The sequence below is a fragment of the Typopeltis vanoorti genome, chromosome 21 (genome assembly GCF_054136105.1).
Source record: "Typopeltis vanoorti isolate ZY-2024b chromosome 21, IOZ_Tvanoo_1.0, whole genome shotgun sequence".
Taxonomy (NCBI): Eukaryota; Metazoa; Arthropoda; class Arachnida; order Uropygi; family Thelyphonidae; genus Typopeltis; species Typopeltis vanoorti.
Window position 1 is genome coordinate 39,526,418 of NC_143569.1, and position 27,729 is coordinate 39,554,146.

The following is a 27,729-nucleotide window of genomic DNA, read 5'->3' on the forward strand; positions in this document are numbered from 1 at the left end:
GGAAAGACAGTAGTGGTGTACTGCAGGGGTCAGTTTTTAGACTATTGTTGTTCAATTTGTAGATTAATGATATCGAGATGGGTTTAACTCATGATATGCAGCTATTAGCAGATGATGCAAAATTGGGGAGAGCAATGCAGAGTCAAGCGGATATTATGGCCTTACAGGAGGACTTGAATAGATTGCATGAATGGGCATGTAAGTGGAACTCTCAGTTCAATGTTGCAAAGTGTAAGGTTTTGAGATTTGGTAAGCAACAACGGGCCACATTGTACAAGTTGTGAAGACGTCACATCGGATAACAGTGATGCGGAGGACCCTGACATGCAGAAATACAGAGGTTATGATGCCATTTTATAAGGCCTGATCAGGTCTTACATGGATTATTGTGCACAAATTTGGTTGTCCTGTTTTCATGATGATGAGGATATGTTGGAAAGGGGTCCATGGAGAGTGGTTGGTAAGTGTGATTGGTTGTGAATGTAAGGTTGGTTGTGAATGTAATCACTTTGAATCAGTTTGAGGCACAGTTTGATGAGCATTGTGTGCAATAGTGTGTATCTTCTACGATGAGTCTCTGCCTCTATGGAACTCAGATGATAATGATAATAATAAAGAAACCTCTCCCAAAATCATTAAAAATTTAAACCTAAAACAGCCCCTTGTGGTGTGCCACCATTGACTTTCCTCTTCTGCAATTCTACCCCCACCCCAGACCCTGCCAACACTGCTGTCTCACATCTAATCTCTTACACTATGCAGTTCCCTAATTCATTGTTAACCTCACTTCCTAATTTAAATACCAATTTGTCATGTGGAAATCTCTTACAAACCTTTGCAAAATCCAGCTCTACTACTGTACGTGATCCTCTTTTCCTATAAATCAGTCATGGTATTGTAATATGTCAGTAAATTGCTAAATCCATGATAGTGCCTTAACAAAGCCCATACTGACACTTACAGAAAATTCTGCTATTCTCATCAACCAATCCTTTATCCTGGCTATGGAAAAGCGCTTCCTTTTCCTGCAAAATGAATTTGTATACTGACTGAAGATTTGCCAGTTATAAAACTAAAAGAATATTTTGTCCCTATGTGTATCTGGCTTCCTAATGTTTCACAGCATCTATGATAGAGTAGTCTGATTTATTGTACAAATCTCGGTTACAGGAAAATTCATCGAAAAACAGTTAATCTAAAGACAATTCATCAAATGCAATTCATCGAAAAAGCAATTTGCTGAATAAACAATTCATCGAAAAGTCATTTTTCTTGCAAAGTATTGTTTTAAAATGTTCAGCAACAATACAGAACATTACTCATGATACAGACAACATATGGAATTGGTCATTGAAATGTAATAATTATTTTCTTGCATTTTAGAACATTTAATGAAAGTATACATACTGCTTCTTTGTGCAGATAGCGATTTATCTGTAGAGAAGACATTTTGTTCTACCAAATTTTGTCACAATAACTCTAGTCCGACTGATATTAAAAATTTCATTAAATTTCATCCAGCCAGAGCGGAATTGCTAATATCATTTTGGAACTTCTTTATGGAAAGAAGTTCCAAAAGTGATCCATTTGTAACTAAAACTGAGCCGTGCAGACAGCTTCTATTACTGAAAACTTCTGCAAATTCTGCTAAGTGAGTGAGTTATTGTAATACATAATTTCAACACTTTTCTTTGTAGCCCCCGAATATAGCTGAACTGAATTTATATCAGATACTTTAACATTATTTTTGTTCTAGGTGTTTATCAGAACTTTTCAGTTCCCCCCCCCCCCCCCCCATACAGCGTGTTACTTTCAACTGGTCCTTTCACCACATCACTAGTAACTTCCTCTTCTTAGATATCGCAAAGACACATGTTGATATATCAACAAGTCCTACATGCTGATTGATATCGAGTTTACTGAATTCCTCATGTATACCTCCAACCCACTTACCATTAGTGTTCCTCCTCCCACTGACCTCAAGATCTGTAGGATGTTATTTTCATGAGGATGAAATAACTTTAAGAAATGTTCGTTTAACATCTCAACTATATCTGCCTCAGTGGATATCATTCACTGCAACCAGTATGCCCTGCAAAAAAATTGCTTTCTGAATGAAGTCGGATAAATAGTAGTTTACTGTATATAAGTGACCTGAAAGATATATCCCTCTCAAAACAAAAAAAAAAAAAATGCACCACATCTTCACCCCACATGCCTTATAATTCATTTTTCAGTGAATTGTATTTTTGATGAATTGTTGTTTTTTGATGAATTGTGTTTTCGATTAACTGCTGATCGGGGAATTGCTTTTTTGATTAACTTTGTTCGATGAACTGATTTTCGATGAATTGTTTATTTGGTGAATTGCTTTTCCGATAAATTGCCGTTCATTGAATTGTCTTTCAGTTAACTGAACTCTTTGGATACCCAAATCTCAATAGTTATGAAATTTTATAGTTAAAATTCATATAATGTATTAAGTATCAGCTTCTGCTCCCACCTCACCCCACCCAACATAACAGTTTAGCCTAATTTATTTTAAAAAAAATTGAATTTTCAAAAATATTTAACCAAATTGCCCTTGATTGTAGTTAATTACCGAATAGTATTTGAACAGGTGGCCTCTCTTTCACTACTTATAAATGTAGTAGACATAATCAAATATAACTTTTCCTTTTCTAAATTTTCTTTAAATATATATATATATATATATATATATATATATATATCTATGATTTTATGTTCTGCTTACATTTAATGATATACTTTCACTTCAAAATGACTTTCCAATTTTGATTTCCTGAAAGTGTAAATGTGGGAAAATGCCAAATTTAGAAATAATTAATTGGTATTTCACTTAACACATTTTTATTTATAAATTATTTGTGTTTGAATTTATTCTCTTGGTACTCTTACAGATAGCAGAGTATGTTGTTGTAGCAGCTATGAGTGCTGAACTGATTTTAAAAACTTTGGCAGATGGCTTGTTTTTCACACCTAAAGCACTTATTAAGGATGCAGCAGGAGTTATGGATTTTTTTATTTATGCTGTAAGTCTGCAAGTATAGTTAGTCTCTTTAATAATGGAAAATATTTGGAACTCTTTTAATCTATTTATAAAATCATTAATAAATAATAATAATCAGTGGATTTTTTTGTGACTGCACTCACTGGTATGGGATATGTGCAGTTGCAGTAAATTTAGATTTTTAGATTTTTATTTCTGTAATTGGTACTTTTGAAATATTGTAACTTTGTATAAAATCTCAAATATAAAGATTCTTTTAATTAAGGGGATATTAATCATACATTGTTTTAAAACCGAATAAGAAACTCAAAGATTGGAATCAGAGAGTTTCATGCCGAATATAGTAAACTATAAAAGTATCGGCGATTACTAGCGTGAGCTAATGCCAATAGTCCTAGTACGTAGTACAATCTCGGGCAACTCGTTGCAAAGGTGAGTAAAGTTCTGATCGCTATTCTTGGTATTTTCCGTAATGTAAAACACATTTCCTAGGAAATGTATGCTGTTATTATATTATGGTGGGAGGTCACTACCCAGACTGGTTTCAGCCTTTTTTGAGGCTTCATCAGTGACATCACTGTGATACCATCATTTCCCTGTGATTTTCCGATTTTTGAGGAGCTAACTGCTGCAATAACTTCTTCTTTTAATATTGGGTAATCTCCTTCCTCCGAACCTCCTGGCAAAATTCCGTCCAAAATATCATCGGTTAGTTGAGGGTCCTTTTGAAAAAGCTTGGTTGCGTAACATTTCCATCTATCAATTATTTTCTGGTTATCTGTGATAGGAGTTCCATCTTCCATCATAAAGTCAACAAACTTTGAGCTGCCCTTAGCAACCTAAAGAGTTTTAAAGAAGGATAGAAGGATGGCTGAAAAATGATAGAATCAAAAGTAAACTTATAAATACATGTAATTTTATAATAAATACATGTAATTAAATAATCTAAACCATGGCATTGCTTATACTGATGGCTCATCCGATGAAGCACTCAACAAAGGAGGATCATGGGTATTTGTAACTCTACCTGGAGGCAAGCAAATGCAAATCAAAACCACAGCTGGCAAAATAGCTTCAAACTTCACTTGTGAATTAACAGCCATACAAGCAGCTCTCAAGTTCTATCTCTCTAATCCAGTAATAAACATTACAGAAGGAATAACCATCTACAGTGACTCAAAATCTGCACTTGAGGCATTAAAAAATGGACAAACAAAACTCACACAGGAAATTCATGAACAACTAACAACTCTAAATTTGAAAAATAAGAACTATACACTGCAATGGATACCAGCCCATGTAAATAAAATATTGAAGGCAATGAGAGAGCAGACAGACTAACCAAAGAAGCAAGATTCTTACCTCAAAAATTATGCCCACTATCACTAACTGATGCTAACTCTGTTGCAAAAATAAGATTGGTAAAACAAACTATCAAGAAGAAGAATGATATCAGCAAAATTAATGAAAATAACCACAATCATCACCAGCCTAAGGAACATTTTAAAGGTATGAAAATTCATCCAGACGGTACTAAAACTATGAAATATGCAAGAACTGTCCAGGAGTCGAACTAACACTTGCCCATATTTATTCTTATCCAATGATTGCCACTGCTCTACAGAAAATTGACTGTAACCCTATAGAAAAGCTCTACTCCATCAAAGTTCAATAGTTTATGAAAGCAGTTGTACAGATCCACGGTCATATCTAGAAGCTCTTCAACAGACTGGACAACAACATTAATGTACAAATTAAATAGCAGTGGTCCAAGCACACAGAGCCCTGCAACACACCACTAGTCACCTGCCTTCTCCTGGATTCTGCCTATTATACTCCTTTTTGATATCTGTATAGTGAGGTTGGAGAGCATTTGCATAACCTGAATAAGAATTCAATCGGGACAGGTGAAATATCAGCATTTATGCAAAAGGTATGTTCAGCTATATTGGCTAGGCCTTTGACATGTTTGTATAACTTGAGTCTCAGCTCAGGAAAGATACCACAGGAATGTATAATAGTTCTGTTGTACAAGATGCAAAAACTGATGTGTCTAACTACCAACCTGTCAGTATCAATGGTGCAGTGGTGAAGATTTTAGAGAAGTTGGTTAGAACTCATATAGAAAATAGGTAGACATACAAGCTATACTCTGAAAAAAAAACAGCATGAGTTTACTAAAGGAAGGTCATGTTTACCAATGCTCATATTTTATAATAATGTTACAGCTGAGTTGGATAAAGGGAATGGATATACTATAATACTGTTGGATTTTGTGAAAGTATTTGATAGGATGCCACATGAAAGGCTGTTGCATAAACTGGAGAATATGGGTTTGGAATATGAATTCTTACTTTGCATACGTGGATGGTTGACAGTCAGATATCAGAAAGTGGTGTATGGTGGGTGTGAATCAGACCAGATTTAAGGTGGCCATTAATATACCCCAGGGTTTGGTCCTTGGGCCATTGTTTTTCACTCTATACATTAATGACATTAGGAATGGTCTAACAGTAAATTGTACTATTGTTTGCTGATTATGCAAAGATAGGTAGGGCAATCAGGAATGTTACTGATATCCTGCACTTACAGAATGATATAAATAGGCTGGAAATTTATGCGAATGAAAATGGCTGTCAGGTTAATGTTGGTAAGTGTAAACTTATGCTTGCTGTAATGAGATTTCCGGCATATTATATATTAGTGGGGTTAAGCTACAAGAAACATATGAGGCTAGGGATCTTGTAATGGTGGATTGGAATTTGAAGTTCGTGGTCACATAGCAAAAATTGCAAATACAACTCAGAGGATGATTGTAATATTGAAGCAAACCTTGCCATGTAAGGATAAGGAAGTCATTTTGTATCTTTGCAAGACCTTGATAAGATGCCATCTGAACTACTCTGCACAGATTTCATCTCCTGGGTTCTAAAATTACAGTTTGTTGGCTTAGTCAATATGTTGGGAACTCAGATTGTAGGCATTAGTTAGACCTGGCGCTATCAGAATCAGACATGCTAACTGGTATTGAGTGTAAAGTGTACACTATTTTTAGGAAGGATAAAGAGGAGAGGGCATGCTGCTAATGATATCGGATGACTTGAATCCTGTTAGAGTTGAGACCTATGATTGTAGTACTACTACTAACAGTATTTCATGTGGCAGTGAGTTTGAAGCCATCTGGTGTGAGGTGGAATCTAACAAGATCAATTACATAGTGGGTTTGTTGTTACAGATCTGGTGGATCGGTTGCTAGCTAGTGATGAAGAAATGCATCACCAAATAGAAAAGATGAGCACGAAAAGAGTAATCATAACGGGAGACTTTAATTATCCAAATATTGATTGGGTAGCAGTAGAATCTCATAAGAAGAATGAAAATGCATTTATTGATCTGTTGCAGGACAACTTCCTCAAGCAGTATGTCACAGGAGGAACTTGAGGGCAAAGAGTGTTAGATTTGATATAGTGTCAGAGGACATTTCAGTTAAAGTGATGTAACTATTCTGCCTCTGGTTGGTGAAAGTGATCATGCTGTACTCACTTGGGAAGTGACTAAGTTTATAAATGTTCCATTCAGAAAAGGTTACATGCTGAACTACAGAGCAGGAAATTATGACCAACTGAGGAGTATACTGAGTTTAGTGGAACAGTTGATGGATGGAAAGAATATTGACAGTGTATGGGAAGCATTTAAGCAATACTTAAATGATACGAAATCAGAGTGTGTCCCAAGAGTTTGAAAAATAAATAGAGATGGAGTCAAATGGATATATAATCTTATTAAGCAAGAGATTTGTAAGAAAAGGATGATGTGGAAGGAACACCGTGTACATAAGGATGATGTCCATTATGAAAATTATAAGCAGTAGGTTAGAATAGTTACAACTGTTGTACAGAAAGCAAACTCTGAGTGTGAAAAGAAACTGGCTCTGTGTGCTAAAGACAACCCACAAGAATTTTATCGATATGCTGCAAGTAAAAGAAAGAACGAATATGAAAGAATAACTCTTCTAAATGTAGATGGTGTCAGGAATACATATGCAGAAGAGGTTGTTCAACTAATGAGTGCCCATTTTGCTAAAAGCTGCTGGGCTATCAACCTGGTGTATGCAACATCGAGTTCACTGCTACCCATTCACTAGATGAAGAAACCCAGGTGTATAAAAAAAGGAGGTATTTAGAGCCTGCTGCACTAACTGAATAAGAATTCAGCACCAGGGACTGATGGGATATCAACATGTGTGCTTAAAGAGTGTTCAGCTGAACTGACTGTATAATATGAGTCTCAGAACAGAGAAGATTCTGCTGGAATGGAAAGAATGTATGATAATTCCATTGCACAAGGATGGTGCAAAGACAGATGCATCCAGCTATCAACCAATTAGGAATGGTGGTGAAGATTTTGGAAAAATTGATTAGGGCTTGCATTCAGAAATGGGTTGACAGTGAATCTCTACTTTGCAATGAGCAACCCTGGTTTGCCAACTGTAGGTTATGTTTTAGCAACAGTGTTATCATTAAACTGGACAAGGGGAATGTATACACCAAGATACTTTTGGATTTCCTAAGACTGTTGACAGAATACAGCATGGTAAACTGTTGCATAAATTGGAGAATATGGGTTTGGGTTATAGAATATTAGTGTGGATAAGAGGATGGCTGACTGACAGATATCAAAAAGTAGTCTATGGGGGTGGGATGTGAGTCTGCAAGATTTAAGGTAACCAGTTGTGTATCACAATCATCAGTGCTTGGTTCACTGTTATTCAATCTGTACATTAATGATATTGGGAAGGATTTGACAAGCAACATACAGCTATTTGCTGATGATGCAAAATAAGTAGGGTAATCAGGAACTGCTGATATGCAGTACTTGCAGAATCATTTGAATAGGCTGGAATTGTGGGCACGGGAAAATTGATATCAGTTCAATGTCAGTAAGTGTAAAGTTATGCACTTCGGCGTGAGTAGATATCCTGTGTCATATTATATTGGTGGGATTATGCTTGAAGAAACTGATGAGGCTAGTGATCTTGGAGTGTTACTAGATAGGAAGTTGAAGTTCAGGGACCATGTAGCAAAGATTGCAAATAGAACTCAAAAGATAATTGCAATGCTGAAATGTAAATATAAGGATGTCATTTTGCCTCTTTACAAGGCCTTGATAAGACCTCACTTGTACTATTGTGTACCGGCTTGGTCTCCTGGTTCCCATTGTGATTCTGATATATTGGAGAGAGAGTGCAAAGGAGAGTTAAAAATGATATCAGGATTGTGGAATATTGATTATGAAGACAGATTGAGAATTTGTAGACTGCAGACACTAGCAAACAGGAGAATGAGGGGGGGGGACATGATTGAGACGTACAAATTTGAAAGGGTCATACAGGATTTCAGTTGATGGAATTTTTCATTTCATTGAGGGTGGGGGAAAGGACAAGAGGACATTTTTGGAAGCTGAGAATGGCTGCTAAGATGGGGGTGAGGGCTAGATTTTTCTCTCATAGCGTGGTGCATGATTGGAATGGATTGCCATTGGATGTTGTGAGTGCAAGCAGTGTGAATGAATTCAAGAATAAGTATGATAGCTGGTGTGTGTAGTATGTGGCATCCCTTGATGAGTCCCTGACTCCCTGGAGGTCTCTCTCTTAATAATAATAATAATAATAATAATAATATCAGGATTATGGGATTCAGATTAAAATGACAGATTGCAGGTTTGTAGACTGTAGATTCTGGTTAACCGAAGATAAATGGTGATATAATAGAAGTCTACAAACTTCTGAATGGGTGTTATAGCATAATGTCTGATGAAATTTTTCATGATATGGAAGGAGGAGAGAGAACACTGGAGCATCAATGGAAGTTATGTTTGTTTGCAGTTAAGAAAAGGGCGAGAGCTAGATTCTTCTCTCGTGGTTTGCCTTTGAGTGTATCTAGTGTGAATGAGTTTAAGGGAAGGTATGACAGCTGGTTTGGGTTATGTATAGCCTTCCTTGATGAGTCCTTTACTCCTTGGAGGTCTCAGATAATAATAAAAACAATAATCATATGACAAGTTGCAAGAACAAAGAACCTATCTAACTTGAAACAGAGAGGGGGGGAAAGAGTTGATCCTTAGAATAGCGATACAAAATTAATAACGGAAAACTCACATACAAAGATTATTTAATAGTATAATTTTCACCTGTGTGTCACAGGCATCTTCAGTACATATTAAGCTCAAATTAAACAATAACTGACAATTCCAAAAAACACCACCTAAGTAGCTGGTGTAAGATAACTAAAAAGGTCAATAAATTTCCTAACAAAAAAAAAAAAAAAAAATCTATACAATAAAAAAAGTTAGGAGAGATTAGCTGATTTGTAAAGTACTATCTCCCATAAAGGGGATAGACGTAAGCTGTCAGATCTGTTTAAGTTAGGAGAATGAAGTAAAGTTTCACATGTTTCTTTATAAAGGCGTTCCATGAGGAACTGACTTTTGTGAAGGACTCTTGTCTTTCTCCAATGAACTCTATGTCTAGTGAAGATGGCATGTTCTGCAAGTCCATATGTCTACTCACGGTGTAACCTCTTTTAAAACTTAGAATAGCAGCTAAGGGCATCACACTTTATGTGAGGTTTAAAAGCACTGCAGAGATTATATTTCTTTAAAGTTCTACTGGTTTTTCAGAGATACTGTGGATATAGGGGATAGTAATAGCATTACTATATTATCTTTAAAGAGAGAGAGAGAGAGAGAGAGATATGAGATGTTGGAAGAAACAACTATTTTGGTACTGCAGTCATTGGACAGAAAGGTATGGCATATAAAGGGGGTGTTCAGCTTTATTTTCTACTTCTATTTTAAGCAGCATGTGACTGAAGTAACTAGAGACTTTAATCTTTTGGATTTGGTGGTAACTTCACAAGTTGCAGCTGTTAATGATGTACTGAGAATTTACTTCCCAAACAAGTGCTGCCAGATGGTGAGAGTAATTATGAAGCACTTGTTTGGGAAGTGGGAAGTAAAGGTTGCCAAAATTGGATATATGTGGACATATAAGGTGGGTGATTATAGAAAGATGTGTAGTCAGCTAGGATTAGTACGTTGGGTAGATGAGCTCTATAGAAAAGATGCTGACAGTGCTTGGAAATTCATAAGGCAGTATCTGACACATGTGATGTACAACTGCATACCAAAGGTTAAGAAAGTAAATAGAGCAGGAGTGAGACAGATGAACAGCAAAATCAAGCAAGCTGTGTTGGAAAAAAAAATGCTATGGAGAAAGTACAGGAGAGTTGATGGAGATCTGATCCATGAAACATACAATCTCTCCAACCTTTCTTTACTGTGCAGTAAGCATGGTGAAGAAAGAAAGGTGCACCATAAGAGGAGATTGGCTGGTAAATCTATGGGAATTCTTTTGCTATAAGTCAAGCAAAAGAAAATATATGGCAAATTGACACTGGTGGATAGTTGTGGCAGCAGAGTGACCATTGCAAAGGATATAGTGGAATTATTGAACAAGCTCTTTATCAGCATATGTCATACTGGTATATATAATGCTATGTAATATGTACAAGGGAAGCAAGTGTAAAGAGAATTGAAAGTGAAAGAATCAGATGTGTATCAGATTTTGATTGGGGTAGATGCTAATAAGACTGTAGGAATAAATGACACATCACCACATATTCTTAAGGAATGTGAACAACAGTTAGCTATGCCCTTAACTTGGTTATTTAATGAACATCTTGCAGTGAGTAAGGTTCCTAATTTGTGGAAAGAAGACAAAATAGTACCACTTCACACACAAGTATGGTTCTACAACAGAAGCCTCCAATTATAGACCAGCCTGTGTAACTGCTGTTGTAGTCAAGGTGTTGGAGAGATTGATAGGAACAGAATACAAGATTGGGTTGATGGTCATAGTATTCTTTATGATGGTCATCATGGATATGTGAAGGGTAGGTCTTGTTTTACTAATCTGCTTGCAATTTATGATAAGGTGAGGAGGATGTTAGATAAGGGAGAATCATATATAGTGATATTATCTGAGGGCACATTGCAAGTGTTGAAAAGACTGCTGATAAGATAAAAAGTGCATTGACATGTAGATATAAGGAGGTGGTGGCGTCTCTGAATAAGACTTGGTCAGAAATGAAATGAAATGAGCACTATATATATGAGCACAACAGTCCATATGTGCTCATATACAGTTTTCATTCTTTTAAGGTTACACAGTGATCAGCATTCATATTTATAAATTTAGGGACACAAAAATACACGTGTTGAACAGATTATTTAATTAATTACTAATAAAATAAAACTTGACGTTTAGACCCCTGTATCGAGGTCATCATCGGAAGAATACAAGTGTATAAGGAACCAAGCTACATGCTTATGCTGAGTATACCGGTAAACTAAATCTACATAGTTAATTAATCCTTTTCCCTAGCCTGACCTCTAGTGATAAAAAAATAAATAAATAAATAAATACAACTACAGTAAACTGCTAAAGTCCTCATGTATTAATATTCTTCTGGATTTGTACAGTTCTGATTGTTATAATATGATTTCTTTCAGTTGCTGTTGAATGTTACAAACACTTCACCAGGTTGTCTTCTTGTAGTGGAATTTTTCTATGGCTAGTTTACAATGGGTTAGTTTAGTTGTTGTACAGGTTGTAGATGGGTCCTCCACATTCTTGAAATGGTTAGGCCATCATTTTTGTTGAGATTTGGGTTGTGTTTGAGCATTTCACATGACTTTAAATTTTCTCTCAAACCAGGTTTTGGTGCGGTGTAGGGACTTAGTATATTTCCAATCAATTCTATGGTATGTTTGGAGTGCGTGGTCAGAAAGGCCGATTTTTCCAAAATGGAGGTATTTAATGTGTCGTTTGTGTTCGTCTTGTCTGGTTGGGATAGTTCTCTCTGTTTCCCCTATGTATGGTATGTTACATGTGCATTGTATTTTGTATACCCCTGGGTGGGCTAGGTGTGGAAGAGGATCTTTAGAAGAACTGAGTAGGTGTCTTAACTTATTTGGTGGTTTAAAGGTGGTTTTAATGTTGTATTTGCGTAGTGTTCTGTCTATTTTTTCAGAAATGCCTCTAACATAAGGAATGGCAATAGCATTCCTGAAATCTTTTTTTTTTTGTTATTAATGGTATCTTTATGGAGGATCTTGTGAATAGTCTTTTTACTGTATCCATTTTTTATAAATGTTTGGTTGATGATCTTGTATTCCTAGTTTAGAGCCTGTTCATTAGAACAAATAGTTAGAGCTCTGTGTTTAAGGGTGCTTATGACACCTAGTTTTTGTGTTGGGTGGTGGTAAGAATTTTTGTGTATGTATTGGCCTGTGTGTGTGTGTGTAGGTTTGCGGTAAACTGAGAAGGAGAGACAGCCAGAGGGAAGACGTGTGACAAGTGTGTCTAGGAAAGGAAGAGAGTTGTTTTTTCCATTTCAATGGTGAATTGGATACATTTGTATTGTTTGTTTAGGTGATTAAGGAATGTATTTTGAGCTTTGCGGCCGTGGGGCCTAAATGGCAAAAATATCGTCGACATATCTGAGCCAAATTTTGGGCTTTAGACATGCTGTCTCTAGAGCACGTTGCTCAAAGTCTTCCATATAAAAGTTAGCTATTGGGGGGAAAGTGGTGAGCCCATGGCTGTACCTTCTTTTTGAAGGTAAAAATTGTTTTGCCACACGAAATATCCGGAGCAGAGTACGTAAGCAAAGAGGGCCGTGATGTTGTGTGGGAGCAAGATAGTGTCATTGATTGGGACATTGGTGAAAAGGGAAGTTATGTCAAAGCTGACTAATAAATCTTGGTCGTTGAGTGTAATGTTTTTAATTTTATTAATGAAATGATGTGTATTTTTTATGTAGGAAGGGGACTGACCTACCAATTCCTTGAGTGTGGCCGCTAATTTTTTGGCTAAGTGATAATTTGGGCTGTCAATTCCTTCAACAATCAGACGTAGAGGTGTGCCTGGTTTGTGTATTTTTGGCAGGCCATAATTCTGGGTGCACGGGCATAATGAGGTATTAATTTTTTTTGTTGTTTCTTCGGGCCATGTGTGGACAGATTTGATTAATTCAGTTGTTTTCTTTTTGTTACGTTTTGTGGGGTTGTAGTTTACCATTTGGTAGGGGTTGTGGTCCGATATCAAATGGTTCATTTTTTTAATGTATGTAAAAGGACAGTGGCATTGCCTTTATCTGCTTTCATGATTATAATGTCTTGGTTACTTAAATTAAGGGGATATTAAATCCCACATAGTTTTAAAACCAAATAAGAAACTCAAAGACTGGAATCAGAGAGTTTCTTGCCGAATATAGTAAACTATAAAGATCGGCGACACTAGTGTTAGCAAATGCAAGTGATCCTAGTACGTAGTACAATACCGGACGACTCATTGCAAAGGTGGGGGAAGTTCAGATCGCTATTCTTAGATATTTTCCATAATGTAAAAATACATTTCCTAGGAAATGTATGCTGTTATTACATTATGGAGGGAGGTCACTACCCAGACCGGTTTCAGCCTTTTTTGAGGCTTCATCAGTGAGTTGCTAGACCTAATACCAAAGTGTATAGCGAAAAGAACTTATATACTCTGCGAACGAGTTTTCCAAACAGGTGCAACCATTAAGTTACTTAAGTATAAAGAGCTAATAAGCTTCAGTAAGCTACTTAAGTAACTTAATGGTTGCACCTGTTAAAGTATAAAGAGCTAATAAGCTTCAGTAAGCTACTTAAGTAACTTAATGGTTGCACCTGTTTGGAAAACTCGTTCGCAGAGTATATAAGTTCTTTTCGCTATACACTTTGGTATTAGGTCTAGCTACTCGCTGATGAAGCCTCAAAAAAGGCTGAAACCGGTCTGGGTAGTAACCTCCCTCCATAATGTAATAACAGCATACATTTCCTAGGAAATGTGTTTTTACATTATGGAAAATACCTAAGAATAGCGATCTGAACTTCCCCACCTTTGCAACGAGTCATCCGGTATTGTACTACGTACTAGGATCACTTGCATTTGCTAACGCTAGTGTCGCCGATCTTTATAGTTTACTATATTCGGCAAGAAACTCTCTGATTCCAATCTTTGAGTTTCTTATTTGGTTTTAAAACTATGTGGGATTTAATATCCCCTTAATTTAAGTAATGTTTTCATTGCCGAAATAAAGCTTATTAGCTCTTTATACTTAAATGTCTTGGTTATTTTTTAAGGATTTAAGGGCTAGATTTTCGGTTTTGTTTACATTGTTGCTTAGATTTTTGTTTAAATTTAGTGTACATGATGCTTCCATTCGTATTTTATCAGCCAAAATGGTGGGGAGGGATCTTAAACCTCTCTCGATATGATACACAATATCAAGTTTGTTCACTGACCTCGGAGCAATGATGACCTCGATACAGGGGTCGAAACATCAAGTTTTATTTTATTAGTAATTAATAAAATAATCTATTCAACACGTGTGTTTTTGTGTCCCTAAATTTATAAATATGAATGCTGATCACCGTGTAACCTTAAAAGAAAGAATCATCATAATCCATGGAGATGTGACCCACAAGCAGTGCAGCCTCTACGGTAAGCTAAAGATACATGTTTCCTTGCTAACGAATCGACTAGCCTTTTTGAAACGATGTAGAGACAGCAACGTAATACCCAACTGCATTAAACTAAAGAAGAAGTTTAAATCAGCCAAAGCGCTTTGTATTTATTATTTATGCAGTGGCGTAGTTCAAACCTTTCTTTAGCAGAAAGAGTTCACCTTGGGTGAGATTGTGGTTTGATTGGTTGATAACCAAGCAGTGGTCCGATGGTGGTTGGTTGGTTGCTCCTAACTTCGTTTGTGGGTAATTGACTGCTCCTTATGATGTCGATTTGTGATTGGCTGTTCCTTTCGTTATGGCGTCTTGATGGTCTTGTGCTTTTCTGTTGTTGTAAGGCTTGAAATTTAATTACTAATTTTTCTTTGCTTTTCAATAATAAGTGCTTGGCCGAGTCGTCTGTGATCCTGTCTAAGATCTCCCAAATTTCTGGAATAACATATTCGGATAGCTCTAATTTAAGTTGTCGAACTTTGGCTTGGGTGGATGCTAGATTTTTACGTGCCTCGTGGATTTGTTCTCTTAACAAGGCTTTTTCCAACCGGGCATAAATACAGAGTGCTTTGGCTGATTTAAACTTCTTCTTTAGTTTAATGCAGTTGGGTATTACGTTGCTGTCTCTACATCGTTTCAAAAAGGCTAGTTGATTCGTTAACAAGGAAACGCTCGAACTATTGTGCTCAGATTTGGTTACCTGGTTTTCAATGTGATATGGAAACATTGGAGATGATCCAGAGAAGAGTGATTAAGGTGATATCAGGACTATGGGATATTAGCTATGAACAGAGATTGAAGAAATGTGGATTGCAGAGTTTGATGGATAGAAAAAAAAAAAGGAGTGACATGATAGAGACATTTAAGTTAGTGATGGGATTTTATTGGATTAATCCTGAGGATTATGAAAAGATTCGAAGGCAAGAGGGGAAGAACTAGAGGCCATCCCTAGAGGTTATGTAAGAGTGTGTGAAAAGAATGTGAGGAATAAATTTTTTACATGAAGAATTGTCAGTGACTGGAATCATGCATTATCGGAATATGTTAATGCAGAGAGTGTTAAGAATTTAAAATTCACTATGACAGACATGTTGTCAGTTGACTGAACCTCTCACCATTAGTCTTTAGACTCCATAGAGGGTGTAGTAATAATAAGAATAATAATATACATCTACCCGTTTGGGTAGGTTTTCTGTAAACTGTAAATTACAGCAGTTAGTACACTTTAATAAGTGCGATGATTATTAACTCTCTCTGAACTCTTGCCAGTTTTGTAAATGCTGAAGCAGAGTATGTCCTATATCCTACACATACCACATACCACACTGAAGTAGAAACCTTTCTTTCATGCTTACACGGTGATCAGAATACATTATGGAAAATTGTGGAGACAACTACTGTGTTAGAGCAAAATGTTAGTTTAATGTAAACCAAAATTAACACTCAACGTTTCGATCTTCACATCAAGGTCATCACATGGAGCATACACATATATATACAGAGAAACAAGCTACAGTACAATCTACATGGTTTTCTAAAGTTACTGACACCGTTACAACAATTATTGGCCTGATCAGTGGTGAAAAAAAAAAAAACACCTTTACTACATCAAAGCTAGAGTCTTATTATTATTATCAATTGGGTTACAAAATTAAATTGGGCTGGAGAGTAACATGTTTATATATATATATATATATATATAAAATAAATAAAGAAAAATAATAATAAAAAAACTGTGATTACACATATAAATTTCAACCAATTGGAATGGAATAGTTTCCAATAAAAGCTGAAAATTGCTTAAAGTCCTAAAGTGTGCTAGATACTAAGTAGGCTGAATATGTGCCATCCAAATTCTTGGAATTTTTATGCCACCATTATTGTTGAGATTAGGGTGGTTAATCAGAATTTCACAGGCTTCTTTAAATTTTCTTTCATACCAGGTTTTTGCATGATGTAAAGAGCAGCTACTTTTCCAATCAATTTGGTGTAGGGTGTTGAGAGACATATTAAATATAACAACTTCACCAAAATTGTTATATTTAATATGTCTTTTGTGTTGTTATTTTTTTTTTACATATAGAGATTGTATGTCCAGTTTCACCAAAATAAGGTAAGTTGCAGGTGCAGTAAATGCAATTAACTCCAGGATATGCCAATGGGAGGAGAGGATCCTTAGAGGAGTTGAATATGTTTTTTAATTTTATAGGTGGTTTAAAAGTGGCATTGAGATTATAATGGTGTAGGATTCTATTGATTTTTTCTGATAACCCTTTAATGTATGGGATGGCTGTAGTTTTACTGTAATCTATATTCTTTTTTGATGAAGTTTTATGAAGAACTTTATTAATAGTAGTATTAATAGTAAGCCACACCTTAAATAACAGTCAACTTGCATTACTTGATAAAGGCCTTAACTTCACAGTAACACCTAGAACTGTTAATAAACTGGATTTTATATACCACATAGAAAGAGATATTAAGTCTATTCCTATTAATATATCTGATAAAATTCGGTTAGAAACCAGCAATGTTCTGAATAAAAAGAAAACCTTATATAGCAATCTTACAAAAACAGAACTAGCAGCAATGAAGTCATTAAAAGCTAATCAAGATATAATTATAACAAAATCGGACAAAGGTAATGCCACTGTTGTCCTTGACAGATCAACTTGCATTTATCAGATGAATCAACTAGTCTCCGATAACAGCACTTATCAGTTTGTAAACTATAAGTGCTGTTAAAGGAATAGACAGCCCTAATTATCACCTTACCAAGAAATTAGTGTCAACACTCAAGGAGTTGGCAGGTCATTCCTCCTCCTATATAAAGAACACACAACACTTCATAAACAAAATTAAAAACATAACACTCGGCAAAGATGATTTATTAGTCAGTTTGAGGTTTCTGCCCTTTTCACAAATGTCCCAATCAGTGACACAATTCTCCTACAGAACAGATTTCCGCCCGATATTATGACCCTCTTTGTCCATGTACTATGTTCCGGTTACTACGTGTGGCAAAATAAATTTTACCTACGAAAAGAAGGTACGGCCATGGGCTCTTCACTATCCTCCCCCAATTGCTAACTTTTATATGAAAACTTTATATGAAATATAAAGCTTTCATATTGCTAACTTTTTTATGAAAAAGTTAGCAATATGAAACATGAACGCATACAATTTACTATCGAAATTGAAAATCAAAACTTGCTCCTGTTCCTAGATACACTGGTCACATGTCTTCCCTCAGGCAGTCTATCCTTTACGGTTTAATGCAAATCGACGCATACTGGCCAATATATACATGCTAACTCATATCACCACCATCATAAAAATTTGGAGTCGTTAACACCCTTAAAAACAGAGCTATAACAATTTGCTCTAATCAACAAGCTCTTAAACAACAATTAAAGATTATTAGCAACACATTTATAAATAATGGCTATAACAAAAATACTATTAATAAAGTTCTTCATAAAACATCATCAAAAAAGAATATAGATTACAGTAAAACCATAGCCATCCCATACATTAAAGGGTTATCAGAAAAAATCGATAGAATCCTACCATTATAATCTCAATGCTACTTTTAAACCACCTATAAAATTAAAAAACGTATTCAATTCCTCTGAGGATCCTCTCCTCCCATTGGCACATCCTGGAGTTTATTGCATCTACTGCGCCTGTAACTTACCTTATTTTGGTGAAACTGGACATACAATCCCTATACATAAAAAAAGAACACAAAAGACACATTAAATATAACAATTTTGGTGAAGCAGGCCTCTCAGATCATGCTCTCAACACCCTACACCAAATTGATTAGAAAAATACCTGCTCTTTACATCATACAAAAACCCAGTATGAAAGAAAATTTAAAGAAGCTTGTGAAATTCTGATTAACCACCTTAATCTCAACAATAATGGTGGCATAAAAATTCCAAGAATTTGGATGGCACATATTCAGCCTACTTAGCATCTGACATACTTTAGGACTTTAAGCAATTTTCAGCTTTTATTGGAAACTATTCCATACCAATTGGTTGAAATTTATATAATCACAGTTTTTTTTTTATTTTTTCTTTATTTATTTATTTTTATTTATATAATATATAAACATGTTACTCTCCAGCCCAATTTAATTTTGTAACCGAATAGTTAATATTAATAATAGGACTCTAGCTTTGATGTAGTAAAGGGTTTTTTTTTTTTTTTTCCACCAGAGGTCAGCCAATAATTGTTGGAACGGTTGGTCAGTAACTTTAGCAAACAGATTGTAGTGCAGCTTGTTTCTCTGTATATATATATGTATGCTTTAGATGGTGACCTTGATATGAAGGTTGAAACATCGAGTGTTCAGTTTGGTTTATATTAAACTTAAGTTTTGCTCTAACATGATAGTTGTCTCCATAATTTTCCATAATGTATACTGAATTAGAAACTTTTATTTAATACCATGTTGGAACTCCTTTAGCCTGAATTACAGCACATATGCAGTTAGACATAAGTTTCTCAAGGTGTTGGATTCTAACTAGCTCAGATTTGATAGAAGATGGCTTTGCTCCCAGATCTGTTTTTGTAACATATCCCATATATTCTCAATTGTTTTCTGATCTAGGTTTTGTGGTGGTCAGGAAAGATGGTGGTAGTCTCTGTCATGCTTGCTTATCCACCGCTGAACAGTTCCTGCACGATGGTCAGTAGCATAGTCATCCTTGAAACAACTGCTGGATAAAAATTTAACATTGCAGGATAGACTTGATCAGCAATATTATTCAGATATTCCTTTGAGGATGCCCAACCTTCCAGAAAACAATATCAGGAGATCTGTTCCATACCAACAGGTCATGCCTGACACCATGACACCACCTCCAGATCCTTGTGTTGTGTTGTGTTTACAAGGCAAGCTGTTTGTATTGCTTCAGGGGCTATCACCGAATTCTCTACCCACCATTGGTACAGAACAAGTTGTACCATGGCTCGTCAGACCACATGAATTTTTTCCAGTCTTCCAGTGTCCAGTTCCTGACACCACTGTAGATGAAATTTCCAGTTTCCATATAAGCATGCTACAAACAATACCAATCTTCTTCAATTCCTGTGCACAGCTCAGTAAGATATGGGTCAGGAATAGCCTTCATTAAATTCTTCAGTCACGTGCTGCACTCAGGAAGTCCTGTTTATTCATACAAGCCTTCTCAGAGATGAGCTTTTTCCTGACAGACTCTCTTAGAACCATAGTTGCACTTCTTAGACTAGCAGTGTGGATTATTTTTACACTAAATAAACACCCAGGATACCTCACCTTTTGAGAAACCAGACAGCTGTTCTGATTTCAAAATTGTGACTCCAGCATCACAATAAGCCCTTTATTGAACTCTGAGAGATCCTTTATTTTTCCCATTGTGATCAACATTATTGATGATAACTCACCAGCAGCATTCTTACATAGTTGCCATAGTTGCCTAGAACACTGCTTCCCAAACTTCTGGATGTCAGGCCCCCTTTGCAAAAATTAAAATATTTCACGGCCACCCCCTCGAAAAAAAATCGTAATAGAGAGATATATTATTATAATATTTATTGTATTTATATTCAATACAAAACATACACAGCGAATATTGCAAAAATCAAATGCATATATTACATTTTTTGCCTCTTACATTTGGTTCTGAAGACGATGCGGGCTGTTCTGGTAAAATATGAAATACTGTCCTTTTTTTTTGAGTCTGTTTCTGCTTCTTCTGATTGTTCGCAGGAATTTTTTTTTTTTTATCAGCCACTTATCCATCTCAGGGTTAAATTTTTTAATGTAGAATAGATCAAATAATATCACCACTTACCGATACTGGCACACCACAAACTGATAACATGAAATTAGTGAATATTACCCGAATAAGGGAATCCCCGGACCAGGAACATTTTTCTCTTTTGTGACTTTTCTCCCTTTATGATAATTAAGCCTAACGCAAAACAGACAGCAAAGGCAGGTTATTAAAACATGCATATGATTGGTGCGGTATTAACAAAAGATTGCACAACCGAAAGATAAAAGCATAGCTGACAATTGAGTTGAAATGCTAACTCTCTTCAACTGAATTCCATATGTGAAACTGCCATAACATTCATTATATATATATATATATAATGTATTAACAAAAGATTGCACAACCGAAAGATAAAAGCATAGCTGACAATTGAGTTGAAATGCTAACTCTCTTCAACTGAATTCCATATGTGAAACTGCCATAACATTCATTATATATATATATATATATATATATATATTACTTAGTTTTAACACGTTCTGTTGAATTTTATTGCTGCCTTGGGAAATCAAACTCACACACACACATCTAATTAATAACAATAGTTTTTAGTTAGATAATGTGTTTGCCCATGCAACATATGGTTTTGTTTCAGTCTATACAGCATAGTTTCTGTATGAGGGGACATGATTCATTAATTAGTGTGTTTTTATCTCAGTTGTATATAATTGCACTATTTGTTAAGAAATATATTACACAGACTCCTCATACCTTATTCACTGGCATAATAAAAGTACTTGTTTTTATTGCCTCTGCAGTATAGTGACTGTTAGGGAGGGCTTGTTTACTGTTTACCACTGCAAGCAAGTTACTATCTCCCCACATGAACTTGTTTAAGCTTTTTTTCATGTGTGAAGTATATGCGAACTTTTATTGTTAACAGAAAACTAGCTCGGATGACAGTGATAATATAAAACGAGTTTTGATATGTATATAAAGTCAATATTAACAGTCCCTGATTATGAACACATGATGAAAGGGACAGGAAGATTTGGAGCTTCCCTGGAGAGCCTTCGAAGTAAATACAATTAACCACTGCTTTGAAATGAAACATATGAATAAGCAATATTTACTAATAATCATTAAGCGCCAAAATACGCAGGAAGCAAAGTTTGTGAACCAACACCAATGTGTGAATTTTTGCATTAAAATATAAAAAATAACAAAAAAGAAATAATAAATAATAAAAGTTAAATACGTTTCTTTTAAAATAAAAAAAATCTACTTAGTCTTAAAACATTTTAAATTTGTTTTCATTATTTCACGGCCCCCTCAACAAAACCCAAATCACTAACTCTGTCATATTTTTGGATGTCAATAGCTGCAAAGGCTTTCAAAATTGCACATGAGGAGGCAGTCAAAAAGGTGTTGCTTTTGCAACAACCTACCTTTGTGAACAAGGATTTTCCACTCTAATGAACATGAAAACAAAGCAGAGAAATTGATTAGGCCCTGGAGACAGTATCCAAATTGCTCTGATTGTATCAAAAATGAAACAACATCATTTCTCCAATAAGTTTTAATAATGGCAAACCGTGAGGACATAGAAATACAAAAATTAATAACGGAAAAACGCACGTAAAAAGATTACATGATTATTAATCTTTTTACGTGAGTTTTTCCGTTATTAATTTTGTATTTATCATTTCTCCAAAACCTGAAGTGAAAAAGTTTTCAAAGAAATTCTTTGTTTCATAATGAGGATATTAATTTATTTTATCGCATTTATTTTATACTTTTTATATTTATAATTGTATTCTCCGTATAAATAGATTCAATAAACCTTTTGAATTTAAATAATCTATGATTTTCTCCCTTTCAAATCAAGGGGGTAACGTTGGCATAAATAAATATATTTTGGGGTAATAGGTAAAAAAGTTCCTCTACCCTTGTTCTAATCAAACAAAAAGCAGACATCAGAACTAGCCAAAATAGCTTATAGAATCACATTGTTCTTGCTTATTACTATGCACAATTCTAGCTCTAACCAATTTTTCCAACACTTTGATCACAACTGCAGATATACAGATTGTTCTATAATTGGAAAATTCTGTTCTCATACTATGCTTGTGGAGAGGTATTATTTTGCCTTCTTTCCACTCCTTAGGAACCTTCCCCACTGCAAGACTTTAAATAATTAAATAACCAGGTCAACAGCATGGCTAATTCTTTTGCACATTCTTAAAAAATATGTGGTGATACATCCACTCCCATAGCCTTATTAACATCTAATCCAAGCAGCACTCGATGCATCTCTGATTCTTTCATCTTTAATTCTCCTGATCCTTGCCTCCCTTCTACATGTTGCACAGTATCATTCATACTACTATTATATGTACTGATAAAGTGTTCAGTAATTAATTTCACTATATCATTTGCTATGGTAACTCTGCTGCCATAACTATCCACCAGTGTCAACCTGCCATAATTATTTTCCTCGTGCTTGCCACATAGCAGAAAAATTCCCTTGGATTAGCTTTCACCTGACTAGCTAGTCTCCTCTCGTATTCTACTTTTTCTTTTTTAACCATGCTTGCCATATTTCTGGCCTTCAGTTTATATTCTTCTTGCATGTGTTCACTGCAAACTGTCTTGTACTTCCTCCATAGCAACTTCTTTTGTAACACTGCTTCTTAGTTTCACTGTTATCCATCTCATTCCTACTCCATTTATACGCTTGGTATGCAGTTATGCATTGCATGTGTTAGATACTGTGTTGTCATTTCCCATGCACTGTGAACATCTTTTCTACACAACTCATCCATCCATTGTGTTGATGCTAGTTGACTACAGAAATTCTTGTAATCACCCACCATATAGTTTCACATATAGACCTTCTTGATTACAACTTTTTCCTGTTTGACTACCTTCCAAACCTAATTTCCAAACAAAATTTACTTTCTAATTTATGAGAATTAATGAATTATTTACTCAAAATGCAATGAATGTGGTTCATAGTTAATGCAGTTTAATACTACTTAGTAATATGATGCTTTTATTCATTTTTAGGTAAGTTTAGTATTTCTTTGCTGGATGCCTCAACAAGTTCCTCCACAGTCTGGAGCTCAGGTTCTCATGATTTTGAGGTGTGTGAGGCCATTGAGAATTTTTAGTTTAGTGCCACATATGCGGAAAGTGGTGAATGAGCTATGTAGAGGTTTCAAAGAAATTCTTCTTGTAAGTTCTACAGATTCCGTTTATACATGTTCTTGGCATTATGTTTTATTATGAGAGTTTTATGTGTTTTATTTATTTATTTATGTCCATACAAGGGTAGACATGAAAGGTGGAAATAGTGGTTATGGTTTTGAGGCAGTGTGGTGTTAGATAGAAATGAATAGAATCAAATACTTTCTTGGATGCTGCTATAGATCTGGTAATATGCAGGGTAGTGACCAGAAAATTAGACAAGGAAATGGGAAAACGGTGATCATTATGGGTGATTTTAATTATGACAATATAGACTGGAACAGTGAGATAGCAACTAGAAGTAAAGAAAATGAGTTTCCTGAATTTTTGAGGGACAACTACCTCAGGCAGTATGTAACAGAGGGCACACGAGAACTGAGAGTCTTGGATTTGATCGTCTCATCAGTAGATGTTATTATGAATGTGGTGTCACCATGAAGTGATTACCTGGGTGGTTGCTAGCAATGTGAGGACTTCTGTGAGAAAAAAAAAGATAAAACTACTAGGCTTGTGATTATGAGAAGTTCAGAAAACAGCTTGCATCTGTAGCACAGAATGAGGAATTGTGTGGAAAGGAGATCAGTGCTACTTGGATGATAGTCAAGAACCATCTAGTAGAAGCAATGTCTAAATGTATTCCAAGAGTAAGAAGGTTAAATAAGGTAGGTGTAAAATGGATGAATGAAGAACTTAAGTATGCATTACGGAGAAAGAAGGCAACATAGGAGGAGTGGTAATAATGATTTTCATGAGAAATACAAAGAATAGGCAAGGAGAGTAGCTTGATTAGTAAAGGTATCAAAAGTTTGATATGAGCAGCTCAGCTAATGAAGTCAAAAAAAAATCCCAGGCAGTTTTTCGATATTAGCCAGCAAATATAAGAGCAGCTATGGTAGAATGGCATGATTGGAGAAAATGGTATAAGGACAACTTCTGCAGAGGATATAGTTGAGATATTTAATGAGCAGTTCATAAAGGTCTTTCATCCTTGTGAATATGACATCATGGAGACTTTGAGAGTAGTGGATGATGAGAAGAGTTGAAATTATACGATGATGAGAAGAGACTTGATGATATATCACTACATATTTTGAAGGAATATGTCAGGGAGTTGACATTTGCCTTGACATGTTTGTTTAATATGCATCTTTCATTGGGTCAAGTTCCAAAGGAGTGGAAGATTGTACTGCTTTGCAAAGGAGATTACAGAATTCAAGTATCAAATTATAAACCTGTCTGTGCATCAAGTGTTGTGGTTAAAGTATTTGAAAGGCTGGTAACAATCAGGATCCAGAAGTGGATTGACAACAATGGTATTATCTTTGATAGACGGCATGGATTTGCTTAAAGGAGGTCATGCTTTAATAATCTACTTACTTATCACAATAAGGTGACAGCAACATTGGACGTGGGAGATAAATACACAATAGTATACTTAGACTTTGCAAAGGCTTTTGATAGATTACTGTATGATAAATTGATAGTCAAACTAGAGCAGATGGGGGTTAGATATTAGACTAGTGGATTGGAGATTGGCTGCCTGATAGGTATCAAAACATTGTGTATTGGAGAGCAATATTCCAGAAGAGGAAAGTCACTAGTGGTGTGTCTCAAAGGTCTGTTTTATGGCCATTTCTGTTTAACCTGTATGTTAATGATATTGGGGAAGATTTGAATGGGGGATATACAGTTGTTTCAAGATGATGAATATAGCAGATGTTGTTGCCTTACAAGAAGACTTGAATAGACTGAGTGAATGGGCACACAAGAGGGGATGCCAGCTCAAAGTTGCAGAATGTAAGGTTTTAAAATTTGGGAAACAAAGATGGGATATAGAATTTGCTCTTTTATGAATATGTTGTTAGAAGATCTTGTCAATGGTGGATAAGGATCTAAAGGATTTAGAGGACATATTGCCAAAATTGTGAGGTCAACACAGCAAATTCTAGCAATGATGTGGAGTATCAAATTATAAGCCTGTGGAGCATCAAAATGGTTTGATGTTAGAGAGGGTCCAGAGGCGATTGACTAAAGTTTCTGTTCTCTGGATTTTTGAGCATGAAGAAAGGTTGAGACAATGCAGTTTGCAGAGTCTAGTGGATAGGAGGAAGAGGGGGTGATATAATACAGATATATAAGTTGGTAAGGGGTATTATAGGATTAACATTGAAGAAGTTTTTCATAAAATGGTGAGTTATTGGAGTTTGACAAGAGGTCATGAAGCTGTAGAAGGAAGGTGTGAACAATGGAGTGAGAAGCAGGTTTTTTGCATGGCGTATTGTGAATGATTGGAATACATTGCCTGAGAGTGTGGTGCCTGCAGGGAATTTGAATGTGTTTAAGGCATGGTATGATGAGCTGTGTGTATGACAAAAAGGACTTCCTAGATCAGTCTGTCTCAATGTGGTCTTGGGATAATAATAAAAATAATACATCTTTTTTGTTATTTCCATATGAAAATGTTATTTTCATATGGAAATAACATTTTCATACTGAATTTTGTTATGCCTATATGGAATTTTATATTATCCGATTTTTTTTCAACAGATTTTGATAAAATTGATTTTTAAATTTTGCTACCTTCCAAGGACTATGCTTTTTGTTTTTAGTTGAAAAGAACTGTTGATTTTTACAAATAAATACCAATTAATTTATATAAGGATATAATTGTTGATTCAATTGAAAAATTGAAATATCATGTATATTGTTTATGGAAGTCATTATTCATTTTAAATCTGTAAATAATTTGCTTTATTTAGGTTTCTGTATTACTTATTGTTCTGATGTTTGTGTTTGCATGTTATGGTGTACATATTTTTGGTGGTAGACTGGCGCGCTGCAATGATCCTGATATTAAAACCCGAGTGAGTATTTCCTTTTATTTTGCCTGATTTAAGAATGTTATGTTGAAACATTTTATGATAAAGACTGAATATATTAAACATTATTTAATATGTAGAATATTTATTATGATAATTAAATTCTTTAATATTTTAACTGGTAATTAGTTTACAGAATTAACAATGCATATAAAGTATATTAATTAAAGGTAACTTTAATAAATAACTTCTATATTTCGGCAACGTCACGTTGCCATCTTCAGGAACATAAAGATATGGTATGTGCACGCAGGCACTAACAAAGCAAATGAGGAAGAAAGCAAGAAACTAATATTGTTCCTAAAGTCCTAATGGTGCCCTCTGGTGGGCTAATTTGGTTGACTTGGTAGTTGGGCTGAAGTTCTCAAAATGTAAGTCTCCCAAATTTGGGGTAGTTTCATGCACCCAAATTTGTTGAGGTTAGGAACGTTTTTTAGAGATGCTGAAGATTCCTTGAATAATCTCTCGTATTTAAACTTGCTGCGGTGTATTATTTTTGTTTTATTCCAACGAATTCTATGGTGGGTATCTAAGGCATGGTCTGCCAGCCCAGAGCGGCTGTACTGGTGAAACTGGATGTAGTCTTTGTGTTCTGAAATCCTGATATTTGTTGTTCTGTCTGTTTGGCCAAAGTAGGACAGTTTGCAGCTGCAAGGGACCTGGTATACACCAGGTAGGTCTAGGGGAAGTGGTTGGTCTTTGGTAGAGCAGATATGGGATGCCAACTTTTTATATGGTCTGTAACAGGAAGTAAGGTCATATTTTCTGAGGATATTGGTTATTTTCTCAGAGGTGCCCTGGATGTAGGGGATGGTGATAGATTTGGTGTAATCTTTATTGTGGAGGGGGGTTGTTGTGGTTTACTGGTTTGAGTATTTTTTGGATTTTTTGGGGGTTATAGCCATTGGCTAAGAAAGTGTTGTGGATGTGGTTTAGTTCAGTAGTTAGGGCCTTGTCATCTGAGCAGATTAATTTTGCCCTGTTATATAGTGTTTTTGTAACCCCATATTGTTGTGAGGGGGGGGGATTGCTGGTGAATGTATCTGCCAGTATGGGTGGGTTTTCTGTAAACAGAGAAAACCAAAGATCCATCAAGCTGGCAGGTGATTAAAGTGTCTAGGAAGGGGAGGGTGTTGTTTTCTTCTTTTTCTAAGGTGAACTGGACTCTGGGGTGTTGGTTGTTTAAGTGTGT

The 27,729-nt window shown here is 35.5% G+C and overlaps 1 protein-coding gene across 1 annotated transcript in view; it reads left to right on the forward strand.

Moving 5' to 3' along the window:
- na (sodium leak channel non-selective protein na) overlaps window positions 1–27,729 on the forward strand; it is a 1,005,813-nt gene that overhangs the window by 578,011 nt on the left and 400,073 nt on the right. Inside the window, exons 24-26 of the mRNA XM_090411658.1 lie at window positions 2,922–3,053; window positions 23,479–23,646; window positions 26,418–26,522. Of these exons, the coding sequence (XP_090267784.1) occupies window positions 2,922–3,053; window positions 23,479–23,646; window positions 26,418–26,522 (405 nt within the window). The remainder of the gene's footprint in view (window positions 1–2,921; window positions 3,054–23,478; window positions 23,647–26,417; window positions 26,523–27,729) is intronic.